This window comes from Cygnus atratus, chromosome 1 (assembly GCF_013377495.2).
Source record: "Cygnus atratus isolate AKBS03 ecotype Queensland, Australia chromosome 1, CAtr_DNAZoo_HiC_assembly, whole genome shotgun sequence".
In the NCBI taxonomy this organism is placed as follows: Eukaryota; Metazoa; Chordata; class Aves; order Anseriformes; family Anatidae; genus Cygnus; species Cygnus atratus.
The window spans coordinates 86,226,226-86,248,101 of NC_066362.1; the positions used below are offsets into that span (position 1 = coordinate 86,226,226).

General features: G+C 40.2%; 1 protein-coding gene across 1 annotated transcript; it reads left to right on the forward strand.

Annotated features, from left to right (window-relative positions):
- The first annotated feature begins 653 nt into the window (after positions 1-653).
- Positions 654-11,892, forward strand: MAEL (maelstrom spermatogenic transposon silencer). Its single transcript, XM_035540596.2, is given in 12 exon segments — positions 654-1,142; positions 1,895-1,978; positions 4,027-4,129; positions 5,961-6,116; positions 6,635-6,676; positions 7,265-7,392; positions 8,400-8,454; positions 8,996-9,137; positions 10,356-10,418; positions 11,289-11,421; positions 11,682-11,791; positions 11,793-11,892. Coding segments are annotated over 12 exon segments (1,605 nt in total).
- Positions 11,893-21,876: the final 9,984 nt, after the last annotated feature.

Here is a 21,876-nt window from a genome sequence, read left to right on the forward strand (position 1 = left end):
GGAGCTCAGGGCAATCACGCAGGCTGCAGGGCAAGCACCTTGTCAGCAGCGCCCATCCCTACAGGACAAGCTGGTGTGCAATGGCAGCAATAGCTTGCACCAAGTTCTTCCAGACATTCGAAAGGCAGGCTCCCCACCCTCACAAAGTGGCAATATACTGATTTTTCAAATGAAAAAGTTCATACTCCCCTATACCCTCCCACTCTGAATAATGTTACATATTAAATTTAGTACAATCCTTACAAAGAGTTACTACGCTCATTTATGAATATAGATATGTTTGTACACGTATAAATAGAACTAAAAGAAACAGAACAAGAAGACTTTAATTACATATCCACAATGCATGGCACCAGGAGATGTATTTGGGACTTAGAATATGCAGAGATCATTACTTACTACCGGTTGCAGGTACTTCCCCCAGGCCGCAACAGGCCCCCTACCGCACCGCGCTGCCAGGGAGCAGCAAGAGTACGGCTCCTCCAGGGGAGTTTGAGCCAAGAGCTGGGGGTGACCCCAGCCCAGGCAGAGCAAAGTGCATGACGGGGAAGCCTTCATTTCCACACAGGAACGCAGTGCCATGACCAGACGAGGACCACACGTGGTCACTGGCAATAACAGGCTGCATTTTTATTGTGTTTCCGTCTCGGCAGATGCCGGAAGACCTATTGAACCGGACATTAGGGAGAGCAACGCTCGCAACCCCAAACAATGCAGCAGAAAACATAACAAAACAAAACGCCACCTGCCACTCTCTGCTGCTGTGGCAAGGCACTAACCCCCGTGCCCACTCCTCACCCCACTGCCGGCCATCCCGGGGCTGTCACCGCCTCCCGGCGGAGCGGCTGGGCATGACGGCCACCTCCCCTGCCCACCGCCCCCAGGCGACGCCCACCGCCCCTATAAAATGCGTGTTAGGAAACCATCCCCCTGTCCCAGCAAACGCCGGTTGCCAGTGGCGAGGGGGAGGCCAGGAGGACAAGGCCAGGCGGGTGGCGGCGGCGGCCGCCATGTCGTGCCGCAGGGGCTTCCGCAGCCCCTACTACTTGTTTGCCCGTGACCAGCTGCCCGAGTTGCAGCAGCGCGGGCTGCCCGTGGCACGCGTGGTCGACGCCATCCCACACTGCGCCGAGGACTGGGCGGTGAGGGCCAGGGAGCCGGGCTGGGGCGGAGCCTTTCTTCTGGGGAAGAAGGGCTTTGGGTTAACGCTGCTTTGTTGGAAGGGGGTCGGAGGGAGGCCCGCTGCCCGAGTTTTGCACCAGCTACTCTTGCTGGTGGCAGAATGGCAGCCAGGAGTTGGTGGTGGCACGTGTGGTGGTGAAACTCCAGAATGGTACTTCTGAGAGGGGGAGTTAGCTGGTGTCCCAGCTGCTGTCTGCTTAGCACAGCCTTACCTTTTCAGATGGGTGCCTTGAGCAGCTCTATCTGATTTCAGTTAAGAATTACTCCCACCCTGGCTTCTGCAGCTGCAGAGGAGGACATCTGGCTTGTGAGGTGGTGGCACCCCTGGCTGGTGAGAGGAGGTTCAGGAGACCAGTCTGTGCTGTGACAGAGCCAGCTTGCCCTCTTCTGAAGGTGCTTTAGGTGCATGTGCTCACCAGGTGTTCTGAATCAAAGCTTAGTGGCTTTGTAAGCGAGAAAGCTGCCCAAAATCACAGAATCATCTAGGTTGGAAGAGACCTCCAAGATCACCTAGTCCAACCTCTGGTCTAACACTAACAAGTCCTTCACTAAACCATATCACTAAGCTCAAAATGCTTGATTTGATGATACCAGTTAGCAATTTTTACTAAGTATTGATAGCTTCCTTTTGAAAAACGGTGTAAAACATTTGATTTGTGGAACTACTAGAAGGAAGTAGTAAAAACTTCTTAATAACTTGCTTTCTTTCAAGTTGCTGACAGAAGAGGGAAAGATGGCATATAATGAGAAGGCTCAAAAGTGGAAGAAAAAGAAATCACAGAAGACAATAAAGGAGGTAAATACTCAGAAATTAACACCTTTTGGGAAGTAAAGTGGTGCTTGGGTTTGGCAAGGTGGGACGCTATAGGAGATTACCTGTACTCCTAGCCTCAGACTTTTGGAAATTATGGCTGATGCGGTAGCCCATACTGTTGTGAAATTTAAACAGAAAATTGTTCTGCTGTGATTTGCTGGTGAGAGTACTCTGTATCTCTTTAAATAATCACAGCTTGTTCTTCTGTACTCTTTTAGCTACTAAAATGTTGTTCTCTAACAGCTTAGTTTTATGTTTAGCAGTATTTTGCAGTGTCTGATTTAAAATGTGTTTTATTTAGAATATGGTAAGTTAGCATGGCTTTTAGTCACAGGTTCATGTTACCTTTGCTTTGTGGATGTCCCCAACTCAGGTCATTCTTGTCTGATGGCATGAAAGTAAGTACATTTTACAAGCAGCTGATTTGGTGTTCTTGAGGGGCTCAGTGGTGGACCAGGTCAATGAAATGTTGCAGCCTGCACACACACAAAAAAGTTGCTTGCCGTTAGTTTTAGATTGGGTTGCTTATGGAGAAAATAGTGGTGAAGGACAAAATCTCGGTGTAGGGGTTAGTAGTTTTCTGACTACAACAATGTTCAGTTTATAGTGCTCTCCCAGCAGGTCCCTGAAGTTTTCCTTAAAGTTTGAATTATGTGAGGTGTCAGAAAGCTTATTTTAGTCCTGTCTTGGTTGTCAGCATAAAAACTTGTATGTCAAAGCAAAGAGCCTGATTCAGTACGTGGATAATACTGCATTTACTTCTTCATTCCGTATTACTGTATACAGGCCTTGAATTACTGGTGAGGGTAAATCTTAGGACATGAAAGTGCTAACCTGACAGTAGAGAGAACAGTAGGATGACGGTAGTTTGGAGTAACTAGTAAATCTGGATTAGTTGAGTTAGTTAATTTGGACTAGTAAGAACATGTTATACAATGTCTTCTGATTTGGGGGCCTTTGTGTATAGGAAAGGACTTAAAACATGATCATCATGTTATTTTTAGCAGGCGAGGGGTGTATAATTAATGAAGTTCAATGTTCATATATAATGGAGAGCAACACGAAACAACTAAGTCATAAACAGAGACTTGTGTATTTCATTCCACAAGAGGTAGCATTTTAGAAAGCTTTAATCAGGAAAGGAGTAATTGCTTTACTAAAATAAATCACATCATCCTCGTAGCCTGCCAGTGGAAATACAGGACTGTGCATTTGAAATTGTGATCTCATTTTATTACTTGCACTTGGGTACACAGGAAACTACAGTTATTTCGCATAGTGAAAGGTCTTGGTCAACTTTTGGAGATGACCAAAGCTTACATGGGTGGGACTAATTCCTCCTTTTAAATAGTTTAAACTGATAACTATGAGAGCTTGTCAGGCAAAGATGATTGTCTGGAATTTGTGTACCTAGATGTGGATGTTATTCACAATTTGGGCCTTGAATGATTGAATCCTGTAAGCCTGTCATGTATCTGGGCAGATGCCCAAATCTCCCTGCCTTCTTAAAAGCTTATTGTTCATGCATGAATGTGCAATATTTTACTTAACAGGCCTGTGAGCCCCTCTTACTTGCTCTGTACCAGAGCAGTCTGATGAATTGAGGCTTTACTGGGTTTTCATGAATGACATTCCTAGTCAAAGACAAATAATGTACGTGGCAAACTTTTTTCATCAAGTTTATGTATTGTTTGAAATTCCAGTTGGAAGACTTCCTCCTGTGCAACAAGTAGTTCAACCTAACAGAATTATAATTTTTATATTTTTTTATATTTTTTATTACATTTTAATGAAATAGCTATGGCTCTTTCCAGTTGTGAGTTAGCCAAGGTACTAAGACAACTATCCTTTGTTGGAAGAGAAATCTTGCTGTCCCAGTCTGCAAGTACACAGGCACTTCTACATAAATGGCAGAGTTGTTCCACCTAGCCATAACTAGTAATGGACATCAGATGTTCCTCTAATAGAAGGAGGTGAAGGATTTTATTGGGAGTTAGTAGACTGATTTTTAATTATTTCATCTTTTCCAGATGCCTAATCTGGATCGTCCAGCACCTGGTTGTCTGACCCCTGTGATGCACAGAGTTACTTCTTTTCCTGATGCCTCTGCTATGTCGTGGAAGAGTGATCAGGGTATACTAATCTTACAGTAGTTGATTCTGTTAGATAAAAGCTTGCTTTTTATAGATATTCTGAGTGGTACCTATACAAAGGACACTTTCATTTTTTTCAATAGCTCTCTGTGTCAAGTGTGTGTTTGTTTTTAAAGTAATGGTGTAGGCCTGCAGAAAAAAATAAAAAACTTACGCATTGCATTGAGAGAAGTCAGTGCAAATGTCCTTCTGCCTTGCCTGAAATGGTTTTGTCCTCTGGTGTTTTTTTCTTTAGCTTAATGGGTGTATATCTACTATTACATTCTTTACAATTCTTTCAAGGCTTTTAAGAAAAAGATACTCTGACATATTCTTCTACTCTGACATTTGTGATTTACAAGGCTAATCCAAGTTCAGAATAAAAGAATGCTTCTACCAAGTTCAAAGAGTGAGGAGTTGTTAGATATCAAAGCTCAAACTTTGTATAGGTGTTAGAGAAAGTGATGACCTGGCCTCTTTGGGAGAATAAGAGTGGATATGTACTTGGTCAATGCTTTTATAACGTCCTGGCTAGCCTGGCTTATTGAAAGAACTCTTGAAACCTAAACTTTTCCTATCTTTACCTTGTCTTCAAGTGGATGTTCTGATTTAGAATTGAGTAATGAACGCATCTGTAATGTTTCCCCAACAAATATCTTTTTTCTGAAAAATGATAAATGGTAGTGCTTACAAGGTAAGTTAATCAGCCTCATAATGCAAGCTATTTCTGTACTGTTCACTTATGTCTCTGCTCAAGCTTTTTACTTAAGCCTCTTGAACAGTTCTCAATATTTTCATGGTTATAGAGGGTCAGGAAAGAGTAGCTCAATTTAAAAAGTGTAATACCTGTTAGTTTCCTCTCTGCCAGAATCCATGGTCCCCTGTCACTGTGGTGCAAATTTGAACAGGTTCATCACAGTGACTTGGACTGACAACTGATCATAACTGCTCTTATTCAGTTGAAAGATAAGGGACAACTGAGATGCATTTTATGATGCTGCTCCTTAAATATTTCTTAGTAAAAGTCCTGCATGGTTGCCCACACCTATATCCGTTTTTTTAATAAATAAAGCAGTTGCACCTAAGAGGTATCTCTCCTGGAACTTGTAGAGATTAAGACCCATGCAAGAGAGCACCAGAATTCAAATTTAGGACAGATGGTGTTGAATGCCATAAAATCTGGCCCACAACATCATTTCTGTGTTAAAAACACAGATACCTCACTATATAGTTCTCTCTATATAGTAGAAAAAGTAACCTTTTTTTGGTAAGGGGCAGAACGTAAGCATAGGGATTAAATAGATATTTTAAACTTCAGTGGGAATATTACGTGGCATTCATTGAAGATTAAGCTTTAAGGTGTATTGTATTTTTCACAGTAGATGATGATAATTTTTTTCTTATGCTTTCCTTGGGTATTCTTACCTTCTTTGGGAGCTCATTTAGTGAGGAGAAGTGGTCCTTAGAATTCTTCCCATCTCCTCATACTGTAGGTTAGCACCAGCTCACTTAACGGATCTAACTTAATGAATTGAGCTTGCAATGCTGCTTTCCAGTTAGCAACATGTCTTTAGGTCTCTTCACCCTGTAGGAGAATAAGACTATCATAAAAAGGAATAGACTACCAATATGCCCGACTCTTGCGTAAGTATTAGTTACCTTGTCATCTCACATGTCTTTCTCCATCTGTGTGCTTCACTTGGTCATTACCCTACTTTACTCAGTTCTATGACAAAGTGCACAAAAGCTTTCACTGGATGAGGTGAGGCCAGGATGGCTTGCTGTAACCTCTAGTGATTCTTCTGAAAATGTTGTTTTTTTTTTCCTATCAGCTGTGGTTGCAGACATCTTCTATTTCCTGAACATTTACAGTCATGGCAAGCTGCCATCCCACTGTGAACAGCGCTTCCTTCCTTGTGAGATTGGGTGTGTCAAGTACTCCCTACAGGACGGCATAATGGCTGACTTCCATCACTTCATAGATCCAGGTGATTTCCAAGGAAGGGTAGACAACAAGCAGTTCATCTTCTGCATTAAGAGGGAGGCTTTCTAATGTCAGTTGCTGCTGCCCAGATTAGATTTCTGGTATTAAGACAGGTTTATTTCTTTGACTATAAGTGATCGGACTTCTACTCACAATATCTGAGCAGTGCTGTTTTCTGTTTGTTTCCAAAGATGTACTTAAGTGCTAGGACTGCATGAAGCTTCAAGGAGGGTAGAATAAATCCAGAAGGCACTTCTGATGTTTGTGCTTTATATTTCATGCAAGGAACGTTTGTTTTGGACCTAAACATAAGTGCTATACAATATACTTTTTTCTCAGACACATGCAACTGCAAATAATTTTTTCAAAATAGTTGTGGTACTTGTACAAGGCCACAGGGGAAGATGAAGCTGTTCCGTTCTCTAAATCAAAATGTGGTGCGTAGTTCGGAGTTAAGGATCTGTCATCGTGGTGCTGGATGATGGTTGTTCTTTTTCTCCCCTCCCTCATGCTTTTCTGCAGAAGTACCACCACGTGGTTTTCGGTACCACTGCCAGACTGCTAGTGAGTATCAATGGAGAAAAAGCGGTATGCAACGGTGTACAGTTTGAGACTTGGCTTATCTGATCTGTCTACGTGTTTTGTACATCTCTCCTTCTGGGAGGTCCTCTTTCCCGGTTTCTCTTTCTGGGAACCTCATCTCAAGTTTTGGTGAGAAAGGGGTGATAGAACAGCTTGTTGCAGTCATTTTGCATGTTTCTTGTATCCACAAATGGCAGAGCTCTTGACTGCCCTGTTTCCCTTGTGACTCTTAAGCAGTGTTTATACATTCCAGCTTGTTTCTGTTAGTACACTTCCTCCCCTTTCTTGCAGAAGGAACAAACTTGGCCCATGTTATCCTATGTCAAATATTTAGATAATGGACTGTTAAGAGGGAGTAAGTGTGCGTGTCTGCTCACAGCCCAGACCAGCTAGTCTTTTGCTGTCGGAAGCAAGGTTGTGATAGTTTAATCACGGATGCTGCCTGTAGAGAAGAGGTGTGTGTGTTTGTGTGTATATGTATATAAAAAAAGATACAAAGGGAGGTTGGGTGGGGCTGTATCACTTAAAGAATGATTTCTCATAACTTCCCCCCCCTTCTACCTTCATTAGGCGATGCCACTCATAAGATCCCTATATCTGGATTTCATCTTTCACGTACCTGTTACCCAGTTGTCTTACGTGAACTTCTTGAGTTTGCCCAGCCAGACGGAGGTGCTTGGCCTCGTTTTTTCTGCAGGGTATGGTCAAGGTCAAAGTAAGGCACTCTAAATCAAAACCTCTACATTCTCTTGCACTGTATAATCAAGGGAGAGACTTCATTCTAAACCATAATCAGTGTGCTGGGGCGGGGGGGGGGGATTTGAATCTGAGTATAGGAAGAAACAGTCCCATTTAAGAAGTTGAGTGACTTTTAACTTTCTGTTAGTGATTACAGCTTTTTTGGTTAACAAAAAGCAATAGGGAGCCTGAATAAGCAAAATTCCATTTTTTGTCTTTTTTTCTCCCCCCCCCCCACCCACTCACACGTACTCCCACCCTGTTTAGGAAAAGAAGCTAATGCTTTTATAAATCAGAGACTGAGTTTTTTGCCTTGTTATTCTGTCTGGCTCTAGTCTATTGATGAATATTTTACATAGTCTCTGATACTGTTTTGACTTGGATTAAGGATTTTTAAGACTGTACTTAAATTGATTGTGCTAAATAATAGTCAAATAATCCGGCTTTTCTAGGGCTGTTTTCACATTTTAATGCCTTTTTTTTGCCATGAGAATACCATAAATCTTACTTTACTTGTTTCACTGAGTTGCCAGTGAGTGAAACAAAACATTGGGGTTCAGAGGAGAGTTTAAGCTTCATGATGATTATTTTTTATTCTATTCAAGCCTGATGTTAATTCATAACAGGAGGAGAGGATTGATATCTTGGGTTCCATCCATAAATACAGGACTCTGAAGAAGTGTGTGTGGGAAAAAATACTATACAGCAGTTAGTGGAAATAGTTGTAGCATGGGTTAACTGTTAACTTGTTCCCAGACATCGGTCAAATTTCTCCTGAGGTTTGGTTATAAGTCTGCCTTGGTATTAGATTCCAATTCAAGGGAATTTTCAGAAAGGTTGTACACAAACATGGTCTTTTGTTTTGGAGGTGGCTTTTTAAGATGCAGCCAGAAGTCTTCAGATGTCAAAATTCTATATTGTAATCGTATGTAGTTCTTGAATGTGACTGAAATTTTCTTTTCTCTAGTCTGATGACAGATTCCGAATAACTTGGTGTCTGGAACGAATGGCTACTGTAGCAGGTGGGAAATCAATCCTTTTGGGCCTTATCATTATGTAATCATGGATTAGTCAGGAGTTTGAGTCTCAAAGTTTTCATAAAAGCTGGCACTGATAGCTAGAACTACTTGGTGTGCTACTCCCTCTTCTTTTCCTCCAAATAACTGCTGTGTGGTCAGTCAGCTAACTGGGTAATGAGCCCAACCACAGAACAACACACACTATTTCTTGCTCAGCCAGTTAAAGGAGCAGCAGAGACAGTGAGATTACTGTGAAGATGTGTGTGGTAGTAGATAGGAAAACTAACAGCTTCTGAGGAAAGGTGGCCTGTAGGTAGGCTATGTAATTATTGAGGAAGAGAAAATTGTGGGAATACAGGACCTGCTTTGCTAGGAAGCCAAATGTTAGTAATACCACTGGTGGAATGAATAATTTGTTGAGGTTTACATGAGCTTTGAGGCTCAGAGAAGAGGCTGAACAGTGAACAAGGACTAGCTGAAAAGTGAGTAAATGTTCTGCTCAGCTGACTTTTCTGTTCTGACCTGGATCTCCTCTGCGCTATAGGCATTGAGAGCCATCTGGAGCTTCTTACTGTAGAAGACCTGGTAATAAAACTGTACCAGAAGAAATATCAAAAGGAGCCATCCAAGACTTGGGTGTGTAGAGAGCTAGATGCTGTCTTGTGGGATTTTTCCAGTAATACCAGGTATGTTGGCTTTTTTTTGTGGAAATGGGTATTATCCTGACATGTCTTGGTGTCCTACGTACAGCTTATGCACTACTAGGCTAAAATCTTCAGCAAACTTCTAATCAGAAATGCTTCTTATCACAGTGTGACTACAATAGGAAATGTGAAATTCTGTCTTTTCCCCCCCCAAAAAAAAAGTGTGAAGATTGATGGCTTTTAAATGCTGAGTCTGGGGGCCTAATTTAAAGGAGGGTTAAAAAAGGGAATTAAATATATTGTGATACTTAACTGGAAATCATAAAAGTGAGAAGATTCAGAATCTAAATTGTAATTAGGATGGGAAGCTGGCTGTTAGTATGTACCTCATGCTGCAGCTGTGATGAAGGCCTAGGTATGCGTGCTAGCGGCAGTAATCAAATTCTTAAGCTTAAGAGTTAAGCTAGATCTTTCTTCCTGAAGGAATGCTCTTTATACAGCTCTGGAATGCACTTACTTGTCAGATTGGTGTTTTGTTTCATTCCCTGCATGTGTCTTGAACAGTAAAAGTTTTTTTTTGCTTTCAGATCCTTGTTTCTATGAAGAAACGATACATAGTGGTGTTGCAGGGGAATATTTAGCACTGATGTAGTTTACTTAAAAACATACCTTAACATTTTCCTCTCTTACTGTTTTAAGTAAGAACTAGTAATATGATCTCATTTTTTTTAAATCTACTGAAACCTATCCCTAGTCTGCTTACGCTGTGGATTTTGAGATCACTTGTCGTAAATCAGTGTCACTCTTTACATTTGTATAGTCAGGCAGTTTTCCATTTCCATGAGTATCTTCACAGTAGTGAGAGACCTCTTCAAGAATGGCAAAGTGTACTTTAAAACACACATTTGCAGAAGGAGGTGGGGTCGCTTATACTAAGAGGAGCTATCCCACTTTAATGGGAAGCTTCTAATTGTTATCTTTAAATTCCATTTATCTCATAGGATTCTCTTTTCTTCCTTTTCCCTCCCACCCCAGTGTAAAAAAAAAAAATGCCACTTAAGCACAGTTCTTGACTTTACATAAACCACCTAGATCTTTGTTACCGAATGCTGATCCTATGTGAAATTTAAAATGTAGTATATTTTCACTGAGACAAAAGATAACATCTTGAATGTTGGCTCCTGTTCCTTCTAACCATACCAACTATTTGCATTGATTAAAGGTACTTCTGTAATAGACCTGAACTTCATTTTTATGTAGGTGCAAGTGGCATGAAGAAAATGGTATACTTTGCTGTGCTTTGGCATCTTGTAAGAAAATTGCGTGAGTATTGTACAGGAGTTACCTACAGTATGACAACTCTTCATTTTGTTATAGACATGGGCTTCTTGGCTCTGGCTTTTCTGACTGCTTTGAGCACCGTGGTTCTAAATCTCAAGCTTTATTTAATCCTTCTGCCTCCAGGTCTTTTCTATTTGTAGCTTTAATTTTTGTTTGTATGTTTTAGTAGTATGCTGTATTAGCACTTAAATGTAGTGTAATTTCTGTGATAGTAATGTCCATCACTTGGTTTGTATTCCTCCTATCACTACCTCCACTTACTACCGGAGAATTGAGAGAAATGCTATTTATGTTAAAATTTGCTATTTTTCTTCAGAGGTTTAATAAACTTCTGTTTGGTGGGAAATTCTCGGTTTATTTTAGTCCATCTCTACTTTGGATATTTTCATACTGTTCTAAATATAATGTATCTGCATAAGCTTACCTAATCTTGAAGGTGGGGGGGAGGGAAGAGCAAGTAAGTAGTTGTGGAAACAAATGCAATTAAAAATCTTGGTCAATAGTAGTAACACTATTTGAGAGAAATAGTAATGAGTAGTCTTTCATTTAAAAAAAAAAAACTCCTGTTACATATTGCTATGCCTTGCCAGAAACTTTCTTTTCACATTAAGTGGCTGCATTAGATAGTGTAGGGAAACAGTTGTGTTAATTTCAGGTGTAGTTGTAGAATAGGCTGGTGGTCTTGGAAGGATGCAGGGTCACTATCTAGCTGCTGTGACAATACCCTACCCTCTGTCATCTCCATGCATCGCAGTCTGTGGCTGCTTCTGTTGATTGAAGAACTCAGAATGCTGCGCTTCTGTAAGTGCTACACCCCTCTTAACAAAGCTTCTCTTTATTTTCTTGGTTAAGTTACTGCATCAGTAAATCTTTAGCTGGCGTGTATGGAGTCTCACTGACAGCTGCTCACCTACCTCTTCAAGACTGCGATTCCAGTGGAAATAGAAATATCAGTCGGGTAATACTGGATGCTGGACGTTTTCAGGTCAGTTTCTTTAAATTAGTGTCCTGTGTTATTTCTAGTTAACTTGGGTGTCTTAGAACAAACTTGCTGATTTCAAAAGATCCGTTTTCATCTTGGATGCTGTCTTCTGTGAGGTATACTAGGCAGCCTGAGAAAAAGTCTGTAGGTGGGCCACTCTTTGTGGTCTATTTTGACTGTAACTCCTAGGTATCGTGAGTAGTTGGGCACATTTCATTTTGGAAGACACATCTATTATTTTGCATGTTTATTTCTTCATACAGAAAATGAAGGCTGAGAGTTCTGGATATGACAGATATACCATTTCTCCAAGTCAGGATCAAGAACACGTCCCTTCTAGTTGTGAGTTTGAGATTTCTCCATTTATAAAGGGAAAGGGTATTTAAACTTAATCCACTTGCTGCTTTTTCAAATTTCTGGGTAGAAAAGATGTCCGTCAGTGACATAAAGGTTATTCAGCTCTGCATGAGCTGAGTTTATTTCTGTATACAGTTACAGATTTCATTCAATTTCTGAAGATGAAAGAACTACCCTTTTCTTACTGGACAGAAACTTATGGTCAGAAAGCCTATCCAAACTTTTTTTTCTTTAAAAAAAAAAAAAAACGTTGCTATCTGACTTACGTAACAGGAAAATGAGAGGTGGTGAGGTCCCTTCTTGCATGTTTAGGTGCTTTGAGGTAGGGCATCTTTAAAATGCTGTCTTTTGCTCTTAAGTCATGTGCAAATTCAGCTGGTATCTGTTGCAAGTGCAAGTATTCTGTTACAACAGGGCTTTTAAAAACTGCTCATTTAAGGTCATCTTTTTGGAGCTAAGAAGTTCCTAATAAAAAGCATGTGCACTCAATTCATTTGAGCAATTTGTGGTTAATCTTCAGAGAGGAACAGAATCAAGTTTTCAAGACAAGTAAGAATTCTGAGTTTGCAGCTTATTTTCTGCATAGAAAATATACTGAATTAAATGCTGAAACTGTTCCAATTATAAATTGTGAGATCATGGACTTGATGTTTTCAGAGGACAGAATCCCTGTCTAATTTCTTGTATTAGGACTCTTGAATACATTCAGCTTTACACCATAAGAAGGACAATTCCATTAGTTCATGCAAGCTTTGAGGGCTTATTTAATTTGTAAGCTTTATTTAATTTAATAGGTGATTCTCCATGTGACATGAAGACTTCTTTTTATGGAACAAGTACTATGCGAGGAAGAGGAGTTACTCGATTACTGGAAAGTACATCTGATCTGTACAAGTCCTTCAACAACTGAAAATCTTCTTTACATCCAGGACAGCTGCACATTGTTTTATTTCTCGTTTCCCTAAGACAACCAGCAGTTTCTCCAGACTGCAGTTAGTCATGTTATGTGCAACCCTTGACGGTTCGTGTTCTTGTTAGAATGATAAAACTGTTACTGAATTTATTTTTAAAAGATCTTGTTTATTATATCCAGCAAGACATTCTGAAAGAACCTGGCAGTTTCATCCTCTAAAAATAAATGCCATGCTAGTTCTGTTTCTTAATGGATGGAATGCAAAGTCAAGATTAAATACACAATGTCATTGGGTTAGAAGAACTCTGTAGTGGCGAGTGTGACTTGCTTTATTTCTTCTTAAATAACCTCCTTCCCCTCTTCTGTATGTGGAAGATCAAGTTTTAGTGTATAACAGTTCCTCTCCAAAATATGGTGGAGGGGAGCAATGGAGGTATGACAGGATGCTCTAAGGGAATTAAGTGTAATGGTCTCAAAGGATTGTTCATAATCTGTCTCTTCCACCCATTAAGAATTTGAGTGGTCATTCAAGCCAAAACAAAAAAAGCAGATTTTCTATGAAATGTCTTGGACAAAGTATGGTGGCAATTCTATTGATCTGATAGTTGTGTAGGCACAGTCTATATATCAGGAACACACCTATTTTCCCCTTTGCATTGGTTTTCAGCAGTTAAAAAAAATGTCCCTTAAACTCAGAAGGAGTGTAGGTGTTAACAGTTGGGTTTAGTGGGTTTCTTTTTTGTGTGCGCACACAATTTTGTTTGATTTTTAGGGATGTCAAAATCAAACATACATTGATCTGTGGATGTAATCTTGCAAGTTTAATAGGGCTGGGACGGATACCAGTCATAATTATTTGAAGGGATATAAAAACTGGGAGACTCTGACATATCATTGGGAAGTTAGATGTCCCATTTCAAGGCAATGCAAGTCTTGGACAAGCCCCTAAAAAGTTGTCTAGTACCTTTAAGCAACTGATTCTCAAAAATACGAGCTTATATTCTGAGTGGTTTTTACATCGTGTTCCAGTGGAGGTCCAGTTGTGAAATACTACTTCCACAGCAACTAACTGTAAGAGGAAATGATTCCATTCCTTGTAGGAACTGAAAATTAGTAGTTCATCTTTTTGGATGATAGGCAAAAAAAAAAAGTGATCAATACATTTATGAATAAGCTTAAGCATGCTGATCAGTATGTTAAAAAGGCCAATTGCTGGTTTAGTTGGAAACCTGTTAAAGTTGCTGTAAGGCCATTTGAGGGCTGCCTTCCAGTATTACAGGATCACTGAGCCATTTTGATGTCCCCTACTTAAGAGTTAGTTGTATCATTGAATTTTCTTGTATGATTCTGTATTTCCTTGCTTTGAGGCCGTTGTTCTACCTGCCAAACTTCAGCAAATTAAGGACAATAAACCTTGAAGACTGAGATTTACCAGTCTTAGAGGCATCTGGAAGCATTGTACCAGGGTCATAGTGTCTACTTATTAGTGGTAAAGGCTTCTCTGCAGTGGAATATGGTTGAGTTTAAGTTTCGTAATTGACAGCCATTCCTGCATTGACACATCAAAATGTACAAAACTGTAATTTGGGGATTATTTTCAGAAGTCAGTGTTGCAATAAAAGTTTCCCGTTTCAGTTCTTAAGAAGAGAATCTTAAAATAATTGTTCAGTATCGTACAAGTACATAGACCTATAAAAGCTTTTGCTACTGTGCTTCAAGACCAAGATGATGAATCTCTCCAGAAATGGAGAAATAGTCTGTGGGTTCCGTGGTGTCTATACCTTATCTGTAACATAAATCACCTGTAACATAAAATAATATGCATGTTATATGATTGTTACATACTGTAGACAATGGTCTATAACTAGGGCAGTAACTGTATTATTGTAATAACCAACAATTTGTGACGGTTTTTGTAATGAAAACTAAAATCTGCATAATGAGAACACTAACTAGATGTAGCCCGTTTACTATCATCTTTCTGTGTATATTGAGGGGAACCCTAATAGCTACTGGAGAATGATGGCAAGTTCTTTCATTTTGGAATTCTACTTCTCTGGCTGTTGAACAATTTGAAACTTCATCTTTGTTTTCTTGAAAAATAAAAACTGTTTAATAAACACAGTGTAGTAATACTTTTTTAATAGAAAAGTAAAGATTAGGGAAAGATGATGATTTAAACCTTAGCACACTCCTTATGTCAGACATAGTTGATTCCAGCTGGCTCCAACAGCCCTACTGCAGGGCACAGCTCTGCCGCTGGGAAAACATACTCAAAAAGGCAAAATGCTGCACAGCAGGTGAGGGTCAGGGGAAGCGTGAGAAACAACCCTGCAGCCACCAAGGTCAGAAGAGGAGGAGGGTGAGAAGGTGTCTGAGGTGCTGGAAGAGAGGTTCCCTGCCAGCTTGTAGAGAAGGCCATGGTGAAGCAAGCTTGTTGAAGGTGCGCTCCAGCCCAGTGTCTAGACTGTAAATGAAGAGGTAAATAGTATTGGAGTCAGTAGGAGCCCTCTATGGATTGATCTTCAGCTGGACTTGGTGCCTGTGAGCCTGGCAGTTCAGTTAGTTTTCTGTCCACATTGTGGTCCACTTATCTGCTCTGTACTTCATCTGTTTGTCTGTGAGGATGTAAGGACAGTGTTAAAGGCCTCACTAAAGATAAACATCCACTGCTTTCCCCTTGTCCACCAAATTCTTAATACCACTGTAGAAGGAAAGGCTGCCAGGTTGGTCAGATGAGATTTCCGCTTTGTAAATCTTTATAAATCCATGGTAACTACTTCTAGTTACCTTCCTGCCTTTCACATGTTTGGAAGTGGTTTCCAGGTTTACTTGCTTGATTGCTTTCTCAGGGATCAAGGTGAAGCTGACCAGCCTGTAGTTCCCCCCCATCTTCCTTCTTTCCCTTCCTGAAGATGGGAACAATACTTGCTTTCTTCCAGTTGTCAAGATCCTCTCTTGATCACACTAGCCTTTCAAAGATGATTGAGTGGCTTTGCAACATTAGCCATCTCCTTCAGCACTTGTGGGTGCATCCCATCCACTTTGTTTAATTGTACCCTACCATGAACCTCCTCCACTGAAGTTAAGTCTTCCTTTCTCCAGACTCTTGCACTGTTTCACAGACCTGGGATTGCTGGAGTTGTCTTACCAGTAAACATCAAGGCAAAGGTGTCCAGTACCTTGTCCTTTATGACCAGGTCCCCTTTTCCATTCAAATGCACCAACAGAAGCCCTTCTTGTTGCCCTTTGTGTCCTTCAGCAGATTTAGCTTTGGGTGGGCTTTGGTTTACCTAACCCCATTCCTGTGTGTTCAGACAACGTGTATATTATTTTCCCAAATTATGTCTCTGCTTCTACTTCTTCTATGTTGTTTGTGTGTGTTTGTTTGGTTGGTTTTTTGTCAGGGTCTCTTTGACCAACCTTTGTTTGTTTTCCTGCTCATCTTGGAGGAGGTGATACTTGAAAAATCAACAAGCTTACCTGGACTGCTCTTCTCTCGAGGGCTATCTACTGTAGGATTCTTCCAAGCTTATCCCTGAATATGCTGAAGTCTGCTCTCCTGAGATCCAGGTTTGTGATCCTGCTTTTTTCTTTCTCTTAGGATCCTGAACTCTGTAATCATGGTTACAAGTTTGCCCCCAGAGTTTGCATTCCTGGCCAGTTCTTTCTTGTTTATAAGTATGGTCCAGCAGGGAGTGTCTCCCCTCCTTGGCCCCTCAGTCACTTGTAGCATGAGGCCGTTTCCAGTTGTCTGAAGGAGGCCTAATCTACTTCTTCTTGATCAAACTCTTCACAGCAGACACCCACTAGAATGTCAACTATGTTGGTTTACCCTCTAATCCTAACCCAGGAGCTCCCAGCTGGCTTATTGTCCATCCCAAGGCAAAGCTCCATGCATTCCAGTTGCTCTCCCACATAAAAGGCAACTCTTCCTTGCCTTTGAAGTGAGAAAACACTAGGCAATAAGAGATGTGTAGGTTCAACACTTGTGCCCATTTCAGCATCTACATTATAACTAGTTATGTTATCAAAGAGAGTGTAAGTAAGATTGCTCTTTATTATGCCTTTAGCAATATGTCAGTCTTCAAAATCTTAAAAGGTAGAAGGAGAGTTGTAATTTGGTGGGGACTGTCTGGGTGGAGAGTCTGTCAAGTATCAGGTATTGGCTTTTGCTCTTCAGGCAGATGTCAGACTGGAGGAAGCAATGCTGAAATCCTTGTTCAAATGCCATGGTTCATAATAATTCCATGGGGCACATTTTTTGTCAGCTACATAGAGTAAGGACCATACTAAGACATACACGAATTGAAAACTTGCATGCATTGCCAGGACTCTGGTTCTTGAGCCATCGCAATCAAATGGAGTTGTGCCGAAGGCCAGACTCTTGCAAATAAAAACTTGTGATGGTGTTGTGGTTTAGCCCGGCTGGCAGCCAAACACCACACAGCCGTTTGCTCACCCTCCCCCCTCCCTCTCCGGGATGGGGGAGAGAAACGGGAAAGTGAAGTCTTTGAGTTGAGATAAAGACAGTTTATTAAGACAGGGAAAATAATAACAATAATAATAATAATAATAATAATAGTAATAATGTGTACAAAATAAGTGATGCACAATGCAATTGCTCACCACCCGTTGACCGATGCCCATCCTATCCCCGGGCAGCCGGCCCCCCCCTCCACCCCGGCTAGCCACCCCTATATATTGTTCAGCATGACGTCAGATGGTATGGAATACCCCTTTGGCCAGTTTGGGTCAGCTGTCCTGGGTCTGTCCCCTCCCAGCCCCTGCTGCATCCCTAGCCTGCTCGCTAGCAGGACAGAGCGAGAAGCTGAAAAGTCCTTGGCTTGGTGTAAGCACTGCTCTACAACAATTAAAACATCAGCATGTTATCAGCGCTCTTCTCATCCTAATCCAAAACATAGCACCCTGCCAGCTACTAGGAGGAAAATTAACTCTGTCCTACCTGAAACCAGGACAGATGGGTGAATGAAAACCTGCATTCAAAGAAGCCTTGCCTGCATTTTTTTGCAAACTGGCTGTAGTTGTCTGTTCCTGATTTTTTTTTAATGAAGAATTAATATGGAGAGTGTTTTTGACGTCTTAGTTGAATTTAAAAATGCTAATCCTTTTCCCCATCAAGAATTACAAATTTTTCCAAAAATGTAAGTGACTAAAGTAAATATGTGAAACTGAGTGCTTAGTTCCTGGAGCTGACTGTGAAAGCTTTAACAGTATCTTTCTATTTGGCAGAGTAAATGTAATACAGTGGGACAGGGGAATAACAAGTTTGCTATCTAGTTTCTGCCCTCTTAGTGTCTTCTGTAGGTTTACTGTCCTTTACTTCTACCCTATAATGAGCTGCTGATTAATTTTTATTGCAGTGACTCAAGTAAAATGAAGAAATCAGCAAACACTGTTATTAGTCTAACCCTGTATTATCTCTGTTCCCTCATTTTTTTTCCATGGTTCTGTCTTAGAAGCTCCCACAAGCTTCTCTAATTACAATTTTCAAATAATTCCCCATATTCCCTAGTGAACAAGTGAAAGGCAGGAGAGAGAAGTTACAAATTCCCTTATGTTGGGCTATAATAAATTTAGTACTAGTCCCAACGCATCCAAAATTAATCTTGACGGTTTGCTCATTGTACTGTGAACTTCTTCAGATAGAAGACTACCTCAGTGTCTTTCCTGGAACCGATGATACAAATAAATAGAAAAGAAGTGCTGTTACTCTAGCAACAAGAATTGTGAGATAAGTAACTCTTGTCTATCTGATCAGTTCTGGGTTGTGCACCATTCTGAATCTTGTAATAGGCAGTGGCAGCCTCTGCTTTTGTGACCGTGTAATACTGGAGTTCAAGATCTTGAGAAGAGTGTGGAAGGCAATGAAAGGTATGCAGGAAATGGGTAGGTGGAATCCCTGGGAGACAGCTCTAAAGAATAAAGGAGTCTAGGAAGACTGGCAGATCACCGAGGATAGCATCTTCCAAATGCAAGAACAGCTCAAGAATGTGTACTTTAGCAAGGCTCTCAATATGGTATGTTTGTGTTCAAGTTGGGATGTTACATATTGGTGGACAACAGATGACTAAAAATCTGTTTGGGCTCTGAAGGTGGCGGGTAAGAGCTCAAGGGCAGGACTGCCATACAGAGGGACCTAAACAGGCTGAAGGAATGGGCTAATAAGGAACCTTGTGAAATGCAGCGAAGTCCAGCACCCAGGAAGGAAGAACCCCTTGCAACAGTATAGTCAGGACTTGTAGGAGAGCATCTCTGCTGAGAAGAATGCCCAAAACTGAGGGGAACAAAAAAAGGGGTGTTTGGAAGGTGAAAGAGAAATAGGAACAAGGGTGTTGATGAGAATACTTGCCTTGCAGGGTATATCAAAGAACTGGGAATACTGATTCCTTATCTCCATGCTTCTGCTGTGTTGTGGTCATCTGTGTCTCCTGTCAGATCACTTAACTTTTGTCCCATCTCTTTGTCACTCATAAATCATAGCATTTTGCTTGCCACATTTAGTAGACCTTTGAGTTACTTGGAGCAGTTCTATTAAGCAGTAGCAGTTTTCTGAGACAGTACTCACTTTTAAAAGAGAAAATGTGATAAAGTTCTGGTTAGTTTAATTGCTCTGGGAAGTGCAGGGTGATCCAATTTTTCAAATTGCATATGAGATTTCTCTCCTACCTACTTTTCATTGCATTGCTAGAGTGTTGGAGTGGACTTGTTTGCTCCCTTCATACACCCCATTATACAAGAAATGGCTTGTTGCAGATTGCTGAGCTAATGTCAGGAGGAAAAAAAAAATGTAACTTTTAAATATCTTCTTAGTATGCTTGCTGAAATAAATCTTGCTAAGCAATGATGTATCAAAATCTTACTGTGGCTGTTCTTCCCACTTGGGGTAACAGATCTCAGCAGTCCTGAAGATGGGAGAATGATTTGGGAGCACTTAAATCCTCGTATTTTGTTGTGTTTGTTTTTTTTTTTCTTTTTCATGCACAGATAAAGCATATACATTCATATTCTTCCATGTGCAAACTGAACACAAATAAATAGTAATACACTATAGTCTGTGTAGATTGTCACTCTTTTTCTGCCCAATTCCCAACTTTTGAGGGATGTCACTGTCAAAGTTGAGTATGCATACATTAATTCTTGGGAATTCATTAAATGCTGATCACTTTCCAAATCTTCTCCATAAAAGTGTTAGCGCTGCTTTAGTTTTCTTTTAAGTTCTGGGTATACTAGAGGATCTTAGAGCTATTCCTGCTTCAAAAGACATGTAAGTCACAGAAAATCTTGGAGTAAATTAGGAATTTGAGTATGTGTATTTTTGGCAGACTGAATTTAACAAATCAGTAGCGTTCTGATAAATACACAACTTTCAAGATATTAGTCTATAAAAAAAATGTATGAGAAGCAGTGAAATATCTTAGCCCTCTCTCTCTATGTGCTCTTAGTTTATTTGTCAGGGAAGAACTGAGCTTAACATTGCAGAACATAAGTAGCTCTGCTTTAATGGTTGTCATGGTTAACTCTCTCACTTTTTCATTGCTGATTTTTATGGAACCTACTTAGGATTGAATTCATGTTTTTGGGGGGTCTTCTTATATTTATTCTGTATTTTGCAACTTTGTTTTTCTAAATAGCTTAATGCAGGTTTGTTAATCTGCATTTTTCTTTACATTGAAAATGATCAATGTACAAATGTTATTTCAAGACAATTAAGCTTAACATATCCTGAGAGTGAAAAATATGGGATAGGTAACAGTGTTAAAATGTTCTAAAGGCCAGAGCCAGTTTCTGGCTACAAATACTATTGACAACTGTCATGTCTGTTTGCTGGACTTTCCAGTTAAGATGCTTGATGAGAATCCATGCTATTATCCCTCAGCAGAAGTCTTCTTCAGCTCAAGGATATAGGTGTTTGTGAGGGAACACAGGGTGGTGACTAATGTCTGTAACAACTATAAAAGAAATAGCTTTTGTTTCACAGTAAAAACCTGTTACAATGCTAATTAGATTATTCATACTATACTTTCTCATTGTAAAACAGAATAAAATATGTATCGTTGCTTTTTATTTGTTCCTCTATTTCTGAGCTATGCACCTTGTTTTTTTACCTGCCTCCAGCTTCTGTGTGCAAAATTTGTCGGGTTTCTTTGGTAATCCATATTTGTAATGTTCAGTCATACATTTACACTGAGCACAGGAAAAAGTTCTCAGAATGTTTTGCTGAGTTGTGCTTCAGATCGTTCATTGCCAGAGAGACTTGGGTTTGTATGTACTTTGTAAAGAAGACACTTTTCATATACATGTTCTCACACTAACAGTTTTTTCAGAAGAAGCCACAGGCACAATAGACCACTTGACACACAAATACAACAGTCAGGAGGAAAGGGTGATGTGATGAGAATTAATATTTAGGAATTCTCTGAGCTGGAATTCATAAGTTCAAAAATCTGAAAGTATGCAGGCTCATAGACTGTTTCCAGATCTTTTCAGCTGCCTGTTCTAAATCCATCTAACTTTTTTGAAACTCAGCAGCTTATTTCTGTTACCTTATCCATGCCATTAGTATATATTGTTGCTTCGAACAGACTTTGATCGGTCATCTGTTTTTTCCCCCATATTTTTATTCATATGTGGGTGTATAATATATACAAAGAACACACTTAATAAAATGTCTTCAAAAATCAGCTTGCTTCAATCTCACATAAAATCATTCCTATACCAGACAATGCTGCAAGCTGTGAAACTTACATAACAGCATAAACAAGACCACCCTTTCTTGATAACTTGCAATTAGTGACCTTGAAGTCTTCTGTGGCTCTAGGGATAAAGCAGCAACTCTGTATCCAAATAGACTTAACCGGCTTCCTTTACAGAAAGGGGTAAGTCAAGAAAACTGGTGATTTTTGCATGAGTGGGTGAAGCAGTTCTTCATATGCATTATTCTGCTATGAGGTTATATATTATTACCCATGGTATTTTAAATGCTCCTTTTCAGGTAGACAAGGATATTCTCTTCCAGGAACTAGAAGAAAAAGCCATTAGCTTTTACTTAATTATTCTTAAAAAAAAAACCTTCTTGCAGTAAGAGAGGGATTTGCTTGCTTTTCTACAGTGATGTCTGTGCCTCAGAAAGAAATGAAGATGGCATCAGCCTCCCTCTTCTTTCT